At 36.8% G+C, this 20,057-nt stretch overlaps 3 protein-coding genes across 4 annotated transcripts; 2 read left to right on the plus strand and 1 right to left on the minus strand.

The window, feature by feature from the left end:
• Positions 1-214: 214 nt before the first annotated feature.
• On the plus strand, positions 215-3,528 carry taf10 (TAF10 RNA polymerase II, TATA box binding protein (TBP)-associated factor). Of its 2 annotated transcripts, none has more exons than XM_028023460.1 (5): positions 215-603; positions 1,926-2,083; positions 2,316-2,380; positions 2,997-3,111; positions 3,224-3,528. In XM_028023460.1, exons 1-5 carry the CDS (start codon positions 477-479, stop codon positions 3,311-3,313), a joined length of 555 nt encoding a protein of 184 aa, XP_027879261.1. In that variant the 5' UTR covers positions 215-476; the 3' UTR covers positions 3,314-3,528. The 2 variants fall into 2 exon arrangements, with proteins under 2 accessions (XP_027879261.1, XP_027879252.1); XM_028023451.1 differs by having other exon boundaries at positions 216-609.
• Positions 3,529-4,173: 645 nt separating this feature from the next.
• Positions 4,174-18,956, plus strand: ppih (peptidylprolyl isomerase H (cyclophilin H)). Its single transcript, XM_028023549.1, has 9 exons — positions 4,174-4,351; positions 14,896-14,960; positions 15,093-15,116; positions 16,142-16,186; positions 16,508-16,550; positions 17,270-17,362; positions 17,476-17,563; positions 17,667-17,707; positions 18,781-18,956. Exons 1-9 carry the CDS (start codon positions 4,286-4,288, stop codon positions 18,847-18,849), a joined length of 534 nt encoding a protein of 177 aa, XP_027879350.1. The 5' UTR covers positions 4,174-4,285; the 3' UTR covers positions 18,850-18,956.
• LOC114148308 (uncharacterized) lies at positions 7,111-12,340 on the minus strand. Its single transcript, XM_028023500.1, has 4 exons — positions 12,217-12,340; positions 11,961-12,116; positions 11,472-11,627; positions 7,111-8,684 (listed from the first exon to the last, which is right to left on the minus strand). The coding sequence occupies exon 4, from the start codon at positions 8,643-8,645 to the stop codon at positions 7,536-7,538; it is 1,110 nt and encodes a 369-aa protein (XP_027879301.1). The 5' UTR covers positions 8,646-8,684; positions 11,472-11,627; positions 11,961-12,116; positions 12,217-12,340; the 3' UTR covers positions 7,111-7,535.
• Positions 18,957-20,057: the final 1,101 nt, after the last annotated feature.

A 20,057-nucleotide genomic window follows, 5' to 3' on the forward strand; every position in this document is an offset into this window, starting at 1 on the left:
AATTACTTTTAACGCTATTTGTAACTTATAAATATAAATATATATATATATATATATATATATATATATATATATATATATATATATATATATATATATATATATATATATATTATAACAAAAACAAATAGATTAAGTGGAAGAGGCCAAGATTTCTACAACCACAAACGCAACCTCTAGAAAGCTTCGGCTAAATTCGACAAAACCTCGAGTTTCTCCGGCAAATGCTAATTGGGTGGTCACGTGACAGAACTGTAGCATGACCTCAGCTTTCGGATAAACGGCAGCAGCAGACAAATCTATTTAAGACCTGGCTTATGTTATTTTGATTTTGTCAAATATTTTTTCTTCAGTTCTTAAACTTTAATAAAGAACTAGGGTTGCAACTAAATAGCACAGAGTTGTTGTTTTTTTTCTGTTTTTAGACGCCTTCCCGAGCTAGCTTACCGAGGGCTAGCAAGTTAGCAAAAATCGACATGAATATAGACAACGTAAATCAGTCTGTTACAAGTGGAGTCCCAGCTACGACCTCTTCAACTTCAAGTAACTGCATCGCAAATGACAATGCAACGACGAACGTCAGCAGCATCCCTTCAGCGACGAGTAATGGTAACGTTTCGTAACTAAAGCTAATGTTTATGTTGTCTGTGCTGTACTGGGTTTGTTTATCAGTCTGGATGTATTTGTGAAGTCATTTAGCTTTACAGAAACCTGAATTTATTCCAACAACTGTCCTACATATCGAAATCTAAAACGCTCAGAATATCAACTTGAAGTAGAATAAGTCTGATTGAAATAAGGTAACAATTTTAAATTACAAAGGGAAAATGAATCATCTAAATGGAAACTAAGAATTTTATAAACATTCTAGAAATGTGGGATTTGTGAAAACCTTTCTCTCTCTATTTTTTTTTTTTTTTTACTATTTTGATGTACTTCACTTGGCTTGAAAATAAATTGAACAACGTCCAGATTGGAAAAACTACACAGTCCACACGGATCATTTTGAAACTTTTGTTCTAATTCTAGTTTTTAAGATAAGAAGCCCAAAGAAACTTTCCATAGCAAATTTTGAGTTTATTACAAATCGAATAAGGGTTTAATAATTCAGTCTTTTATAGAATCTGAGAGTCTAGAATATTTCTACTAATATTTAAGTATTGTGGTTTTATATTCAGAAAGTATCATTTTAGATTTGACGAGTTCCTAAAAAGATTTCACAAAATGTCTCATTGTATCTGTCTTGAGTGTAGAAAGATTCAGTACAGGTTTGACCTTTCTAGCTATTTTGGTTTTAAACTGGACCCCATGTAAGATAGATGAAAGGGGGAAAAATTAAATCAAACAACAAAATAGCAAGTTTCAGAAATAAACTTACTTTCTAGAATCTCTCATAATTATAAAGAATTCAGTTCAAGTCTTACCATTTTAAGCATTTTAGACTTTGAACTAGTTCTGACCAACTATGCTCCAGATTAATTTGAGGCAGTGAAATGGTCTCTCATGTCAAAGTGAATGCAATGAATTAGCTTCAGCATGAAGTGTGCTTTGATGGAGTGAATTTCTTGGCATAATAATTGGTGATAAAAGTATAACAAATTCATTTGCAAGAAAAAATTATCTAAAGTAAAACATTGTGCTCCATAATTGTATACAGTTAGAGATCAATATTTCCAAAAAGTCCCAGCATCATCAATACAAGTTTTGCAGGAAAAAAAAGGCTAAATGGATAATGTAAAAAGCTAGTTACAAGTGATAAGATGCAAATTCAAATAGTAAAGTTAAATGTGTTAAACGTGGATAAAATAAACTTTAAAAAGGGCCAACTGCTAATTGTGACATGAAAAGAGCTGATTTTCAAGATTCCTCCTGCTTCTTTAGAAAAAATAAAACTGAAATATTTCTTTCAACTTTCTAACTTCCAGCTGGAGCTTCAGCCGCTGTGGCGACGCCGTCCGCAGACTCATCGGTCTCTAACGGGGTTTACCTTCCGAGCGGAATCACTAATGGAGACATAAGGCCTGCCATCTCCACCACACCTCTGGCGGATTTCCTCATGCAGCTGGAGGATTACACTCCCACGGTAAAGACAGTCGGCTTTTATCGAGAACACACATCCTCGTAAAAGGTCAAAACCAAGCAGATTTGTGGGCTGATCATGGCAGAGTAACAGCATGCAGCAATGGTTATTTATTCATGATCCCATCTGAGAAGATGCACCCTGTGATCATTGTCATGTTTTTTACATAAGTTAAATTCATTCAGGTCTTGTGTAAATACATTTGCTAAATTGTTGTTTGTACATTTGGTTTTAGATTCCTGATGCAGTTACAGGATACTACCTCAACAGGGCAGGCTTTGAAGCTTCTGATCCAAGAATGTGAGTACAATACGCTGGGATTCCCTGCAGGAATTTGGCTGCATCTTTTGTCACTCAGATCTCAGGCTCTTGGTTTAAGGCCTGAGCTCCATTATAAAAAAAACCCAAAACAATTATTACTGCTGTTGTCAGCAGTAAATTTGCTTGCTAAAGAAGTTTTTGTATTAGATGAAAATTGGGAATTTACCATCTGATTTTTAAAAAATGATTAGTGGAACTAAAATAATATGGTTGTAGAGTTTTTAGTTCTCTATTTGTAGTCACCTACAGTTGCCATTGGAGAAGCTTTGCATCCCTCAAGAGTTGTATTTCTGGAGTAATTAATTTAGCATCTAAAGTAAAAGCAGACACAATACACATCTCTAAAGTTTTTTTTCCCAAAATATTTACCATACATCACGTTATTTCATTTTTTTTCTACTGTAAAACTCCTAAACCATTTGTTTTCCAATTTTAGATTTGATTAATTTAAAACAAAGGATTTACAAACTTCTTCTCAGTCTTTAAATATGCAGTGAGCTTTGAGGTTTTTTGAACACAACTCCTGTGAGCTTTTTAACCATTGAAGGCAAGGATTAGCAAAAAAACGTAATGATTTTCTTTGGTATCTTTGCAGAATCCGCCTGATCTCCCTTGCTTCTCAGAAGTTTATCTCAGACATTGCCAACGATGCCCTGCAGTACTGCAAAATGAAGGGAACTGCTTCCGGAAGCTCCAGGAGTAAGACAAAGGTGAGGCCCAACGTAGCACTTTAAAATTTAAGATTTTCAATGATGCTGATGGAGGATGTTGATGGCTGTTTTGTGACTCCTCTTTTTTTCTCCTTTTTTTTTTGTCCCATAGGATAAAAAGTACACACTGACAATGGAGGACCTGACACTTGCCCTTTCTGAATATGGCGTGAATGTCAAGAAACCTTATTACTTCACATAGAACTCATTTCATAGACCTTTTTGATTGTTGTTAGCAATGAGTGTCCTGCTAGCCTCCTAGAGTCTTTTGCCAGCTTTATTGACAAATGTTTTCGACCATGGTTTGGTACAGCTTTATAAAATCTTAAGCTTGTCAGTTTTTGTGAAGCTTCCTTTGCATTTAGTTAAATTGTAGAATTTTGTTCTATGATGAAAATAAAAATATTTCCAAAAAAAATACAATCTTTTTTTGAGTGGTGAAACTGCTTTTAAACCCAATATGCATTTTAATGTAAACAGAGCAAAAGTTAAAATCTTTGATGTTGACAATACACTGACAATACATTTAGTGCTTCCTTTTGTTATGATCATAATTGTTTTCATCTAGCATCAAATGAAGATACATGTGTAAGAAGTTATCCTGAACAACCTCCTTTCTTGCGTGAAACTGCACTTGTGAGAGAATATGTCCACTGCATCTGGTTTTACTTAATTTCCTTTTTTATTTTTGATCAACATTGGAAATTGGGAGAGAAAGCTGGGGAAAGACATGCAGCATTTTAAATATTTTTTAAAAATTGCAGGCAGAGGGATAATCAAGTTGGTGAGTTCAAAGTGAACTGCAACCAAACTATGTATTTTTACCGAAACCCCAGCAGTTATGTCATGTAAATACTATTGAATAATATGAAGTTTAATTCAAATTAATGGAGTTTAAGTTTTATTTGGAAAGAGTGCTTCTAGATTTCCCCAAAATTACTAAGTGTATTTGCCTTAAGTTTACTTTTGCTACCTTATGTGACCATTAGAGGGCACCCTGGTGCAAAGCGCTCGCTTTCGCGCTCGTCTCTTGAGTCGCAGTATTTATACTGTCTCTCGTGAGCTGCCGTCTGTTTCATCTGCGCATGCGCTGTATACTCGGACCGTTCAAATGATTCATGTGTGAACTTCATATATATTTTTTAATTTAATAAAGCAAGCAGAGCACAAAAAAATGTCTGTTCAACCCTCCAACCCCAACAACCCGATTGTCTTCTTCGACATCACCATAGGAGGACAGGTGAGTTTAAGTTCCCCGCTAACGTTGAGTCGACGTCACTGCTATTCACCGGCCTCGACTTAACGTGACTTTCACACGTTAAGTTGTGAAACGCTGCTTTTTTAGTCTGCGTTAAATGCGTCCAAATTACTCTAATTCAGTTTCTATGCGTATTTTTGCAACAATTAGCGAGAGCCCGACATACTTTCTCTAGCAGTTTCTCGTCTGCTGAGCTAAATGTAGCTGTGTGAAGCAGACAAAGTCAGCGCTATAGTTGTGTGTCCATAGTTACACATGAAAAAACGAGACATTTGGAGGCTCTACTAACTTTTGCCTCAAAGGTAAATGTGCTTTCCAAGGTGTTATTAGACACTATACCTGTGAGTCGCTATACAGCACCCTAGCTAGTAGTAGCTTTCATTGCCCTGTTCTTTGTCACTGTAATCCCCTGTAATGCATGTATACATTAAGGTTTATTCAAATAAACAGGTAAGAGAAGATCAATTACTACTAGAGCGAACATTATTAATAATCAGCTAGAGATTTACCAATCAAGTCGGCTGATGATTCTCTCTTATTGGTGATGGGCAGGTTAAATGTTGAAACATTTAGTTTTGTTTGTCCTTGTTCAATATATGCATGGAAACCTCCTACAGTTTTGGTAATATATGCACCAACTTACCACTTGCACCTTGATTCACTTTTGTTGCTTGGGAGATATTGTTTAATTCATAAATGAAGTTAATCTTGTAATTCCTCAGTTTCTGTTTTGAGAGATTCAAAACAGAACAGTCCAAGAACCTGCAGCACAGTTTTGTTCCATTGTAATGGCTATACCGCTTTTAAAAATGGTATTTTCCATGAACAGCCTTATCAGTTCATCTATAATATAGTCATTTTGTGATTTTCACAGTTGCACAAAACTAAATTCTATCTATTTTCATTTATTTTAAAGTCAACTATTTTAAGAAAACAATTTTCTATAAAGTCTGGCACTAAGATCACTGTGTTCTAAACATATATATGAAAAGTTGGACTACGCATTAAAATATAGTTTATGTATCATAAAAAGAACTGTTAATTTGATTTCCTAATGAATTTATGGTATCAAGGGATTTTGCAAATTTCTATTTAGAGATGAAGTATTTTGTTTGGCTAACTTTTGGCTTCCAAGTTACTTTGACACTTGGGATATATAAGATACATTGTGTAGCAGCCGTTTGACCTTTTGGTGACACTTTTAGGATCAGGGCACAACAATACAACTTCCGCCCAAACTTACCTGGACGATTGCTGAGTCGGGTGAAAAGTCCAGACCTCCAGTTGTTACCTCGGCGCTTTACATTTTGCACAGTATATTGTCACAATACAGTGTGGAGTTAATAACTGGATGAGGGATAAAAGCAACACACACTAACATAAAAAGTTATTGGAGGATCTGTCAAAGTTTATTGTAGACCATTTTCAAACTGTATCTAAATCTCATAAAGCACTGTGTTTTTTTCCCTTATTGTTTTTTGTTTATTTTGTCAGTAATATCTAGTCCAAAATATAGTGTCTATCAAAATGTACACTCCCCTCCATTAAAACCCTTGGTTTTTAAAATAAATTTAATGTGGAATTTGTCTAGTATAAGTCAAATGAAAAGTAAAAATCTATCAAGAGAAATGAATAAAAATATAAAATATTGCCTGGGAGTATAGGTGTGCACAGCCTGACTTTGTATAACCGCTTTTTCTTTTAATTATAATCTTTAACCTTTGGGTACACACCTAACATAAAATATATCAAACCTGTTCAACCAGAAAAGTGCAGCTTTCTGACTGTTTCTCATCCCTACCGCTCTCCGTTGTGGTTGAGAGTGGCAGGGATGATACTGCTCTTAACAAGGAGCGGTATCATCTGGTCCTTGTGGCAACAAGGACATTTACATTTCTGCATCGTAGCAAGACTACATCTAAATGTACAGAAGAACGTCTTCATGACTGAAAGCTTACCTCTCTGGAATCGCCGAGCTAAAGTTCAGAAGTAAATCTGACAGAGAATCTTTAGGTTCACCTGAATAGAGATTTTGAGAACTTTCGCATGATAGCGGGAGTAGTAGGTATTGCCAAATTAAAATGTGGGACGTACAGCCTTTTACGACATAAGATGAATACTGAAGTTGAATCAAAAGGTGCTAAGGTTGTGCACATTTTTGCAACCAAATTGTTGCAACTTTTTCTATATATTTATGAGCCAACATAAAAACATGAGCCGCTATTTGGTATAATATTGCTTATGTGGCCAATAAGCAGTATTTATTGTTATTACATATATTTTACTACCCATTTGACACCTTGAAAAAAACAATCACGCTGCTGATATCATCACTGCTGCAGTTCAATGTTGCATCACTGCCACATGACCAACCTTCAGCCTCTCCCTTCAAAGGCAAATGGCAACAAGATGGAAAAAAAGATAGCTTGTTAATATTAATCCAGTTTTACTTATTGAACCAACACCTGCATGCTAAAAAATGACTAATATTGTCCAATACTATTGTTAAAGCACACATGTTGTTAATCCCTAATATTCTATTTTTTGTTTTATCCTTTCGGTCTGAGTTGTTTTTCAGTTGAATTATACAGGATACATCTTTCATTAAAGGTGCAAAAAATTTCAAAATTCCTCATGCTCATTTTTTGCATCGCAAAACTTAATCTGTTAGCAGAAATGATTTATACTCCTTTTAAAGTATAAATAGTATGCTATGGTAAATATAACTAAAAGAGGCAATATTTCAGAAATGTTTTTATTATTTTTTGACAAACATGTATCAGTAGAGTCCATAAAGTTAAAATAAAAGAAGATAAAGTGATCTGCTACATTTTGTAGTCATTGCAAATTTCCCTCCGTGCACAGTAAACAGTTGCAACATTTTGCTGCGAAGATCAACTTCGCAGAGTTCGGGACCAAAATGGCACCAGTATCAGTAGGCATGCAGTGAAAAGTTAACAGTTCATTTAAAGCTGCAATTTATCACCTCTTGGCTTCTGGAGAGGACGATCTGTGGAGATTCGTTTCTGAGTCTAGCTTTTGTAACATTCAGCCACGAGCAGGATGGAGTAACAACCACAGAGTCCGATCACTGATCGATTCATATGCCGGAGGACTTTCATTTAGTCTGCATTGCTGTGTTGTTGGGCGATTTATTTATTTTTTTCTACACATGAAATGAACTGCTCTTCTTTTCACATGGTGCTTTAAACACAGCGGTAGGTGGCAGAGACCGTCGTATATCTTTGCTTAAGTGCCAGTAAACCTGCCATAAGCACACGTCCTCTGGTAGACTGCTGTAAGGCCCCTTTGTGTAGCTCTTTGCCCAGAACACCAAACCCACCAGGAGGCTGTTGGAGCACTCCAACCACAGAAGGTTTACTCCGAGGTGTGTGGGTACTCCAAGTCCGCAGATCAGGCAAGAGACAGACATCACAAGATATGGCATCCAGAACAATATAAAGCCAAGTGTTATGCTGAACCACAGAGGAGGCCTCGTCAGGCTGTTCTCCTCGGGATATTCCTCCAGTCTGGTTTTTGTTTCTGGGTTGGGATTCCAGGTAGAAGTGAGGAGCAGATCGCTCCTCATGTTCTGCTGCTGCTCCCGTGCTTCAAGCATCCTGTCGACTTCTCTCAACCACTGGGGAATTCTGGACCAAAATGGCACCAGTGTCAGTAGGCATGCCATGAAAAGTCCGAAAGTAAAGGTTGTGATCACTGTTGACTCTGTCACTTTACAGAGAAGCACCTTTATCTCCCCCGAAGAATCCAGTTCCACCAGTCTGGCATAATCAGAGTGAAGTGAGTTATGAATAGCAACCGCCCAAACCACCATGGTCAAGATTACATTTCTAAATGTTTTCCATAACACTGAGACATTGCTCATAAAGGTGTCGTCTAAGCAGTAGTCAATAAAGCCGAGGATCAACATAGGGAGTGGCAGAGCTCCGTATGTTGTTGAGGCTGTAGCCAACAGGAAGCAGGTTGACGGCAATGACTTCTCTGGGCCGAGAAACCAGGCAGCTCCCATTAACAATGTAAGAAGAAAATCAGCCAGCAAAACGGACAGGCTGCAGGCGCTTAAAAAGTACATATACTTTTTCGGGCTGCATGAGTAAAACACAGCTGTTTCCAGTCCAAACTTGATGAGCAAAAGCATGAAGTACTTCTTGGTGACGTCTGTGTATTGGTTGGACGCCTCATCCCACTGCTCGATGATGGCAAACATTTTCGCAGTTAGACTGTCCTCCAAAGACGAGGAAGACTCCGGAAACATTTATGCAACGAGTCTGGAGTAAAGGTGCTCCAAGAAAATCTGCAGAGGACAAAACAGAATCCTTAGATGCATTTCTCATGAATTTAAGACTTAAAATACTGTTGAGTTAGAGGTACTTTATTCTATGTCGTAGTCAGAAAGGACAGTCTAATGGAGATCATAAGCAACAAAAACTGATCATTTATAAACAGTAGAGACGTAAAGATCTGTCTTTTTTATTACCGATCCAGTGTTTTTATTCTCAGGAAGAATTTTCTGCGTGAACGTTTAATTTGATTTGTTTTATTTATTCCAAAAACAGGCAATAATTTTGATGCCTACAGTGTGAGTTTTCTTTAATGCAGTAATTGAATTCCTCATTCTGTTATTGATTGGTACCTTTCACTTTTAATTCCTCGTGATTCTAAATTATTAGTTTTTCTGTCTGTTTATATGATTGTACACTTCTGATAATTTCTTTCCGTTTCTCTTGCGGTTAAATGTCTTTCTGTTTTTAATCTCTGTATAGCACTTTGAGTTACACAACACAGCAGCATTATTCTGTACAAACTATTTATAGCAAGAGAGCCTCAGGGTATTTCTTTGCTAAGCCCAAGATTTTTCCCTATTTGTCTTTTTTGTGGGCTCTAGTGTCCCTTATATGACAGTAGGCTGACAGGAAACGGGGAAGGAGATGGGGGAAGACATGTGGCAAATATCGTCCGGTCCGGGAGTTGAACCCGCGACGGCCGCGTCGAGGACTCAAGGCCTCCAAACATGGGTCGCGCTATCCACTACACCACCACGGCACGCCCCCCTATTTGACTTTTTAAATAAATTTTTAACCAGCATCCTTTACAATTTTATAATCAGGATTTACAGGATTATTCATCTGATACCTTATTATATATTAAAAACTTTTTCAGTAATTTATAGAAAGCGTTGCAGCTGTCCAAAAGAAATATTGATTCTGATGCTTTGCTCATACCAAACCCTCCATCTAAACTGAAATTTGACTTTTCACGTCTCAAATATAAGAGGTCTCTTTTGGCCCTAAATTATCAGATACATTTGTCATTTGTAGTCCGTGGTCCTTGGATTGCTGCTTGTTGGGCGTTCCTCACCACAACCGTTTAAGACAGGTTGTGATTAACCATTGCGACAGTCTTGTGGTACACTTGACCTGCTGACACACGAGAAATTAGTGTAAAACCAACTTGCTCCCTAAGATTGGCTCTGACTAACTTTTTGCTTGCATACACTTACAGCAAAATCCTAAAAAAAACCTGGATTTAATCATCTCAAATTTAGGCCGTAAAATTATTTTGGTATGCCTAAATCTTCCATCAGTATAGGTATTCAATTTTATTTAGTTGCCTCTTAAGATTTTATCTCCATTGATTTTTTTGCTGATGTTTTTTGTTTTGTTTTGAGAGTTATGCGTATGTGATGCAGGTTGGCAGGCAGCCATGTCTGAAGGAATTTGTTGCTAGCCATTCAGCTGTTCTCACATCTCTTTGAAGAAAAGAGACTGCCTGTGTGGGGAATTAAAAAGCACACTTTCACCGACTCCTTCAACAAAATGTCTATTTGATGTAGTTTGCTATGAAACATTATTGCCAGGAGCCATTATGATTGTTGCTATCAATGGTTACTTTTCTAAAATTGCTCAGTTAATCCCTTCATCAATTTGTACCAACACATTGCCCTGTTTTGCCTTCCTGTTTCTGTAAATATAACAGCCAGAAAAATATATTACTAGCTAATACACTCTTCATAATGTCACGTTCTAAACATTTTTGTAATTGTGACATAGAAGAAAGGAAAATTCATTAGCTGATGCCCATATCTTAATGATACACTCAAAAATTATTTTATTAACCAAAAACATATGTCTATGTGTCTTCCAAATAAACAAATACTTAGATGTAAAGTACATCCAGTGTTCGTGAGCTGTTTACTTTTTTCTAACTGCCTAAATTCTTGCTTGCAAGGTTACCAGAGAAAAATTAAGTTTGATAGTAAAGATAGTTTGCTACTAACAGTGCTCACTCAATCATGTTTGTGCAAATACAATATGACAAAGACCCCTCTTAATACATGTGTCTCACTGATCAAACTTTAAAGCCCCCAAACTTTAACCATGGTTAGCATGAAATTAGTCATAAATTTAGCTAACTATGAACTCAACTACCAGCTTATTGGAGTAACTTATTTCCACTTTAAACTAATTAACAGTATTTGACCAAATGTCTTCACGGTTGTCAAAAAGTAAAAGTTTTCTTCTGTAAATGATCATGTATCACTTGCAGCTCTGAATGGCATTTATTTAGTTTTGGATTGTACAGGTTGCAGACCCCTGCTTTAGGCTACAAAGTCATACCACGATTGTCCGGAAATTTTTTAGAACGTCAGATTTAACTTGCAGAAATCCTACCTTTCCTCCTCTGTTAGAAAATATCTGCTATTAGCATGTGAATAAACATCCTGGCTGACTTCAAGCTGTTAAACGATGTTACTGTTTTTTTTTTTGCTTTTTATCTTTTTAAACCTGTTGTACTGGAAACTAGCTGAGACAATAAAAAAAAAATTAATCAGACTTTTCTTTAGTTTTATGCATGTAAAATGCCCTTCAGTGTCCCTTGCCATCAGATCTGCATTTATTGCGTTTATACTTTTCCCTGTTGCAGCTGTTTGGATACAGTCTTTCAATCCTTTCTTAACACCAGTATCGCAATACTTGTCTTGTACACACATTAAATTTTAGCCTTTGCCTCATGCAGAGCAAATACTCAAGACGCTTTATGAAAGGCAATAAATGTCATAATAAAATTAAATGGTGAGTACCTTTCTGTCCAGGGTTATTCTTTCTTTAGTTCAGTGAACTTCAGCAGATAAGCCCGTCCAGCAGGATGCTGTTCATGCTGTTCTGTGAATATTGTCCTCGAGTGGAGTAGCTTCCTTGAAAACTGCTCCTCCTGTGGCTCCACCTTTTCATTTTTGCTGCAAAAGATCCAGGGACACACCTTTCAGGTGTTCAAGGAAGCCTGCCATTTTCTAAATGTGCTTTAAGTAGCTCCTCTATTATTATGATTGTTTTTTTCTTCCTGTAGTTTGTAGCTCATGTCATCAAAAATAACTACCTGGCTGAAGTCACTCCCTGTGTGCACATTCAATTGCACAATTACTTTATTGTTACAACATAATTCCTAGAAAGGAGACTAGTTTTGAATATTGGAAGCCTGCGGTTGCTTCTTTGAAATATTGTTGTCCCAACAGTTTTGCCTTAAGTTGTTTTTGCTCTGTGTGTCTTGTTTGCTCTCTGTGGGAATCTACCTGTTTTGCTTTGAGCGTTGTTAAGTAGGGACGCAACTATGGCAGGATTCCTGGAGTTTGAGTTCTGCAGCATGATAGGTGAAACTCTTGTTCGCCCTTCGGTACAGCACACCTGCTGCCTCTTCTCAAATTCATCCTTTTCCTTTTATCCTACTTCTAGGAAGAGACAGAACATCCTGAAATTCTTTTTGTCGTCAGAAGATCGGCTTTCTTTAAAGCAAAAAACTGTCTTTAATGTAAGGTGACTAAGTCCTACCTTCTGTGGACGTCAGACCGTGGTCAGAAAAATCCTCACTCAGATCAGAAGCGCCGTGTTTGACATTCGTTCCGTCTCGACATTTTATCTGCTTTATGCGTTTGCCTTTGAGCGTTAAAGTGCTTTGTACAGTCTAAACAGCAGCAGTAGGAAATCAAATAGCTTTTTTGTCTGAGTTATTTGCATTTAGTGGAGAGAGGGTTGTCACCAATGTCGTCAGGACAAATCTCTTTTTGTGTGCTCGTACTTCTGTGTGAATTTATTTATACACACAGACACACACATTGTATTGGATGTCCATGGCTGTCCTGCATTGTCCAGTTTCCTGGGGAAGAGAGAACTACGCTGCCCCATACATTTGCTTTTTTTCTACACACATGTACAAAAAAGTAAAACAAATATGTTATGTTTTAAAGTTTAACGTCAAGACTGTTGGGTTTTTTCAGTAACGTGTTCTTTAGGTTATCGGTTATGGCTTGTAAATTATATCAGAACTGATCAATTCTCCTACATGTCATTTTAATTGCGGCGGCCGGTATCTGCAACTAGTTCTTGTACTTTTAACACTTAGTGTATGACAAACAAATCTGGTAGAAGGTCAAAATTTAAAATTCTTCAATAAGCTGGTTGTTTAAGTTTGCACACCAAAGTATTTTGTCGAGTTTCTGATTGAAATTCAGCATTTGAATCGGAAGTAGTTCCATCTCACTTCTTCACAGGGCAATATTTCTCCCCAATTCTTTGAAGAAATTGTACAAATTTATCACAATTTCAAGACGTTTCTTGTCCACAGCTTTTTTCCCCCAAGTGAATCCAGTTTGTCTGTTGGGTTTAATTCTAGACTCTGAATTACCGTGAAGCTCAGAAATTAAGTCCTTTCTTATCTTTAGCTTTCTAGCAGACATCTAAAAGTTTTGGCTCTAATCAGACGTTATTGATTGTTTGCAGAGTCATATACCTCCACAAAAAACCCCACTTCAATCTTGAAAAAAGTAATCCTGGATCATGATGATACCACAACCATACTGCACTATTGAGTACAGTTCTCTATTGGTGATCTATAGTGTAGTTTCTCTGTTCAACGTACCTTTTGGAATTGTGGAGAAAAGTTTAATTTTAGACTATAATGCATTTCAACAAGGCTTTGTAAGATTTAACCCAACTTGGATATTTTCTTTGCATGAAGATGCTTCTGTTTGGCCACTGCCAAGTCCTAACAAGTGGAGAAAATAGGATATTGCAGTCATGTTTCGAACTCATGTTCAGTCACAGTGGGGGGATATAATAATCTTTGAATAATCTTTCATTGAAGGAAATGTAAGAGACAGAATGTAAAAAAGCAGGCTGGCAGCAGTTTCAGCTTCAGCTCCCTCCAAAGATGTTCTATTGAATTCAGGTCTGGAGACGGGCTCAGCTGCTCCAAGAACTCAAAGTGCTTCTTAGAAAGCCACTCCTTAGTTCCCCTCCCTCTGGGTTTCAGGTCATTGTCACGCTGAACGATCCAGCCACAACTCATCCTCACTGCTCTTACTGAGAGAAGGAGGTTTGTTGTGCCACAATAAATTTACTTTGGTTTTTTTTTTATAACTATTATCAAGTGCCAAAGCCAATTGTTAACCGAATTAGTAATTCGGAGTAATGATTAATAGGTTAGGGCACCGCCCGATTATTAGAAAGATAGCTCCACCCCTGTTAATGATTCCCTGACTGTTGAGGCGTTGTATTTTAAAACAATACATAAAGGAGTGACCCATTCTTGTTGTATATGTGTATAACAAGTCCAGCACACATATACAAAAAAACAACAACAAAAAAACACTCGCTCTCAGTCTTGCAGTTGAGATGAGAGTTTGCCTGGAGCAGCAACTCCTGTGTTGTCTTCTCAGGCCAGTGGAGGAGCAACCCCTTCGTCAACATTATCAGAGACTTCTTGGGAATCTGTAGCTCGTTCCAATCCTTTCTTTCAATAGGTGAACAAACCAGGTTCAGAGTTACTTACAGCCACAGTTACTGGATACACAAACCAAGCCAAATAATTAATTTTGGATCTAGGGTTTTTTTCAAAGACGCAGTCTTCTACCTGAGCAGCGAGGTCACGGTATCACGTTTCTGTCGAGTTTCTGCCTCCATATGCGGGTTGTGCTCTACCCCTACACCACTATGGCACCTCTCTCAGATGTTTTTTTATCAGTTTTAGAGAAGCATTCATAATGTTCCTGTTGTGCAATATTGTATCTAATTGTTGATAGCTGTGTTCACGGTACCATGGTGAAGGGATATTTTCTGCTCTTTTTTTTTCTTACTGATAACATTGTGTAGCGAGATTACTTTGATCCATTGTAACTACTCTGAAACTGTGACTTTAGAAAAAGGCTGTAAATATTTGAAAAACCTGCTCGGTAGCTGAACTTAATCAGATTAACTATAATAGATGTTGGCAGTATACCTAGGAAAAGATAAAAAATGAACTTAAATCAAAAGCTGCTGTAATCAAGACTTGCAGAGTTTAATGGCTGCCGATTTGCACGGCTGGGTTATACCTGCGTTTTCGACATTTTCAGTTGACCTGTACAAGATGGAGGGGATATATCTACACTTTTGAGATCCACTGAAACTCAATGCCATAGCTTTATTTGCTGTCTCATCCTTTCACTCAACATTATCTCAACTGTGCGGCAGGATGTCGGACGGATGAAGGTAGAGCTGTTTGCTGATGTGGTTCCAAAGACTGCTGAGAACTTTCGGTAAGGAACAAGCTGGTAACACATCACCCCTGTAATTCATTGCTTGTGGTTTGGGTGTATACAACATATGTGAACAAAATTCAGGCAGTGGATTTTAAACTTGTTGCTAATGTTTTCATCCCTTCCTCACAGGCAGTTCTGCACTGGAGAGTTCAGGTAAGGCAGCTTCGCACACGACACAACACCACATCCATGTGGTTCTGCATGCATTCATTGGCAACTCTAAAGGTAAATGATATAAAAGGCCTTACAGGGAATTCGTCTTTTATTAAAATAGCAGGCTCTCATGGTGAACATTTTTGAAAATCTGATATTTAATTTTATTTTTATTTTTTTGGCCAAATTCACTTTTGGCAAAAAATGACTTAAATCATTATTTTTAGGAAGGTGACTTTTTTTATCCCTGTTTGTCAATGCTCATACAACTGCTTTTTCCATAGAGCACACAGTCCCACCTGGAGTATTTGGTACTAAAAAAGCACAGTTCCAGTCCCCAGAGCATTTAGCAACTCAACACGTTTATTTTTGATGCCAGGGAAAAAGCATTTTCTACTTTCTTCTTTCATCATCCTCAAAAAACAATTGGTTAACCAGTAGATATCTTTGGGTTAGAATAATAGTATACGTATATTTATAGTCAATGTAGCTTTGGCTTCATTTAATATAAAAGGCAATACAGAAATGAAGAACCTCTCACCAAATGAATCCTGTTCAACAAACAGTGTTTCATCAGATAATCTAATAATCTGATTATGTTCAAAAATTGTGTCTTGAGGTTACTGAAGTTTAATTTAACTTTTTTAATTTGCCTTTTTTTCAAACGTCGTATATAACAAGAATGTTCCTAAGACACAATACAGAAACTCCTAACAAAAAGAGCAGCAGTGTAAGGTATTTAACTGTGAAGTAAGAAGTGTCTGATTTAAGATAGTGATCCTGTTGACTTTTCTGTGACACAATCAAGTATCTTCATTCCCATCAAAAAAAAAATTCAGTTTTACCAGCTCAACATAAACGGACACAATGGTATAGATAATATCAGCTCCATAATAATTCATTGTGAGTTTGCAGACTCACACAAAATTATTCAAACAGCTGCAAAAGGCACCGAAACCATATTTTGGACCACTCTGGCTGAATTTTTTTAAATTACATTTCTTTCTCCATCGTTTGCGCTGCAGGAAGGATGGCGTTCCAATTGGCTACAAAGGCTGCACTTTCCACAGGTATGTGACAGAGCCAAATGATTGCTGGTTAAACTATACTGAAACAGAAGAAAAAGACCACACCTCAGGCTTATGCACCCAGGTCTTATTGGGTTATAATAGTTCTTATGCTTTTTTTCAATGTATTCATTGGGAATCTAAGCTGTCTTACAAAGTGAAGTTTGAGAATATTAAATTTAAATCTTTTTGGTTATTTTTATTTTTCACATTCACTCCGGATCTACAGTCATAGTCATTGGTTTTCTGACTGAAGGCTCTTTGAATCAAGCAGCTCAACCTAGTTCACCTTTTTAGTACACATTTTTCTCTGTTTACCTCCAGGGTGATCAAAGATTTCATGATTCAAGGTGGAGACTTTGTAAATGTAAGTACATGCACACACTTGCTATTTTCTGGTTCAAAATCCTTGCATTTTGTGTGGAAGGTTTTAATTAAGGCATAAGTAACCCCAGGTTTTTATCCTTTCTGTTGTTTTGTTTTCCACTGTGCTCATTACTAGAGTATTGATGTAAAACCTATTATAACCCTGACCGTGTCGATGGGATTTCCTTTAGTAATACCCCAACTTTGTGTATAATCCACTGGGAAAACTGTTGTCATATAGTAATTGTCATAGTTGTCATGTATGTAATATAGAATATGTCTTTGAATTGACCTACGTTCACTGAGTTTCTGTTGAATCCTTTTTAGCCTATGTGTGCTAAGCTTAACTTACTCAATCTAAAAATATAAAAGTTGAAATTCATCAGTAACATCACTTTTTGAAAGGTTGAGAAAACTCAACCAATTTTCTTCTTGTTTTTTTGTATTACAGAATCAAAATATCAAGAACTACTCCCATTTTGTATTCACTCTGTTAGAAGATTTGCTAAAATGTCACATTTTACTCCAGAAACGGACCCATCTAGAGTCAGTATCGATTACAACTTAATTAATAAAGATTGCTCTTAGGACAGAAAGAGGACAGTTCGGTCTGAGCTGGATAAAAGAAATTTGTCTCCCTCTTGTGGTTCTGGAATGAATTACACTTTTTTTTTATCTAGACAGACTTCTAAAATAGTTCCTGTTTGTCCTTTGCTAAAGGGCGATGGTACCGGTATCTGCAGCATCTACAGGGGTCCATTTGCAGATGAAAACTTCAAAATGAAACATTCTGCTCCTGGACTTCTATCCATGGTATGTGTGTTGGTGAATGCTATTAAACTATTTTTCCATCCTCTGCAGAAAGAAAAGCTAATTTGATGCATTTAAGTGAGGTAATGTTTCTGTTCAAATGATTTCTAATTCAGGCAAACAGTGGACCGGGGACAAATGGTTGCCAGTTTTTCATTACCTGCACTAAATGTGACTGGTTGGATGGGAAGCACGTTGTTTTTGGTGAGTCAATTTACAAAATTTACTTATTAACACTTATGCGCTCATCATTTTTTACACAAACATAATTCCAGTCAGGCTTACACCAGATTCTTGATTGTTTTAGGAAAAGTGGTGGATGGTCTTCTGATCATGAGGAAAATTGAGGTAAAACTTCACAAAATACTTACTCACTTTTGTGCCTTTTGTCTTTCATCTTTTTAAATTAAATACTGGATTTCATACGTAAATATGCCAAGTTTCTGGCCAATAAGAGCTGTGTTGTGTGTCAGTGCCCATACCAATGCATCTGCATGATCAAAAGCACTGTTTGCACTACATAATTTTATCACAGAAAAAAAGAGCTAAAATGACTAATTTTACTTTTAAGGAATGTCACAACAGAATCACTGAGCAATTTAAAAATGCACACATATAAAAAAAAAAAAAAAGACCTGAGTACACAGCTGTTGTTTTTGAAGCATATTACGCTTACAATAAATTTTCTCACTAGTATTCCTCTGACAAAGAGAGATGGAAGACAATATTTTACCTTAACAGAACTACATAAAACATAAAGCAGATCTGCTGGAACGCTTTCAGTTTCACATTTTCTTCACATAATCGGAGGAGGTGCCAGGTCATTCAGTCATTCAAATATAATGTCCAAGTAATGAAAATTTATGAATTTCATCAAACCCGTGAAATTAGGTTTACCTAAAATGAAAAGATGACATCATACATTCTCAGTTATAACGAGACTCCAAAGAATTATTTAATTGGCCAACTTGAGATCTGATAAATGTGAAAATATTATTGGACAACAAACATGCAACTGTTAAACTGTTTGCCTTCAAACTGTTGAAATTCATCTTGGGTGGATTATAAATAATTTTCATGACTTTCATGGTAATTCTCTTTTACTTCCATTTTAGTGATGTTTTTTTTTTATTTGTGACTTTGAATGATTCTAGACCAGAAGCTGTTTTAGCAGAAAATAATTACTTTATTCTGACTATTTAGAGAAAAATTTGAGGTTTCCAGCCATGCCGAATATGCCGACCATAAAATAGCGAACTGTAGAAATGAGACGTTAGATTCGCTGAAACGTTCAAAATGTTCCTTCTGTCCCGGACGAATTTGATGATTCTGAGGCACAAACTCTTCACCGATTATTGATGCTGATTGTCGCTTTTTAGATTTAGTTTTAATTCTAAGTTTGTTATTCTCCCCTCAAACAGAACGTCCCCACTGGACCCAACAACAAACCAAAACTGCCGATCCTCATCGCTCAGTGTGGAGAAATGTGATGTTTAATTTTAAAATACATTTTGTGAGCCCCAATGAGCTTTTTCTTTCTTTTCTTTTTTCTTTTTTTACACAAAAAATGCAATAAATTGTACTTTTCTAATTTAGATGTTCTGTCTGGTTTATTTCATCATTTCTTCCTTTCCAAATTTTAAAATATTTTTTTTACAATCCATAAAACATTAGAATGGTGTTAATCTGTTCAAAGCAGTTTTTCTTTCACATCTATAATTCATCGGAATATAAAAACTTTCCCGGGTGGATTATGAACTTGATCTCGGTGTTTGGGTGATATGTAGCTGCACACAAAGGTGTAAAGTTGTACTCTGAGGAGATGCGGGATTAATGTCAACCTTATCCATGGAGCAAATTAGAGCACGCTCTCCAGTGCCAAGCAATCCTCTGTTGAACTTATGGCTACCCCTTCTATCCCAGCCAAATCCAAGCTTCAAGCCCCCCTCCCCCATACTCCTCTTGAACATCTTTCTCTTGGCACAAAAGGATCCTTTCAGATGGAGACTCTCTTCTTATAGAGGCAGGAAGAGGGTTTTCTTTTTTTTTTTTTGAAAGGAGGTTTTCTCCATGGGGAGGCTTTCTGAGGCTCATTTTTGTGTGTGGGAGAGAGAGCGGAGCTCTGCAGTTTACAGCAGAGCTTCACACGTCGGCCTTTGCTTGTAAATGGTGCCAGTGGAGCTTTAATTACCATGACAATGTTTGTGAAGGGGTGGGAGGGTAAGCGGGTACTATTGGCTGTTCACTCTTTGCTAGAGAAAAAGGAAGTTTTCTCAACTCACACAAGATGGCTGACTTTTATCATTTATACTGAGTGGAAAAATTAAGTCATTAAGTCATTCTATCAACTCTGAGTTATGTCAGCTTTTGTTTACTTTTGCAATGCCTTTCTCTTATGATGGGTACTCCCATTTCTCTGTTAGGAACTTCATTGGAGTCAAAGACATCACTACAACAGATTTAAGAAAGTACAACACATGTTAGAAGCAGCATGCAAAAATTCAGCCTGGGCTGAATATGTTCTGCAGACTAAATTTATGGATTGAAAATCTTGAGCAACTCCAGTCTGTTAATGAATGAATGAATGAATGAATGTGGCTACAGTGTCGTGTAAGAGTATTCACAACCCTTTGAATTTTTACACATTTTGTCTTGTTACAAGCTCTTCAATGTACTTTATATGAAAGCCACACACAAA

Source organism: Xiphophorus couchianus, chromosome 1 (genome assembly GCF_001444195.1).
Source record: "Xiphophorus couchianus chromosome 1, X_couchianus-1.0, whole genome shotgun sequence".
In the NCBI taxonomy this organism is placed as follows: domain Eukaryota; kingdom Metazoa; phylum Chordata; class Actinopteri; order Cyprinodontiformes; family Poeciliidae; genus Xiphophorus; species Xiphophorus couchianus.

Coding starts and splice junctions, on each gene's coding strand:
- taf10 (XM_028023451.1), top strand. CDS start 477: ATGAATATAGACAACGTAAATCAGTCTGTTACAAGTGGAGTCCCAGCT. Junction 610..1,925: donor CCCTTCAGCGACGAGTAATG/GTAACGTTTCGT, acceptor TCTAACTTCCAG/CTGGAGCTTCAGCCGCTGTG. Junction 2,381..2,996: donor GAAGCTTCTGATCCAAGAAT/GTGAGTACAATA, acceptor GTATCTTTGCAG/AATCCGCCTGATCTCCCTTG.
- ppih (XM_028023549.1), top strand. CDS start 4,286: ATGTCTGTTCAACCCTCCAACCCCAACAACCCGATTGTCTTCTTCGAC. Junction 4,352..14,895: donor ACATCACCATAGGAGGACAG/GTGAGTTTAAGT, acceptor ACTGTGCGGCAG/GATGTCGGACGGATGAAGGT. Junction 15,117..16,141: donor TTCTGCACTGGAGAGTTCAG/GTAAGGCAGCTT, acceptor TTTGCGCTGCAG/GAAGGATGGCGTTCCAATTG.
- LOC114148308 (XM_028023500.1), bottom strand. CDS start 8,645: ATGTTTCCGGAGTCTTCCTCGTCTTTGGAGGACAGTCTAACTGCGAAA.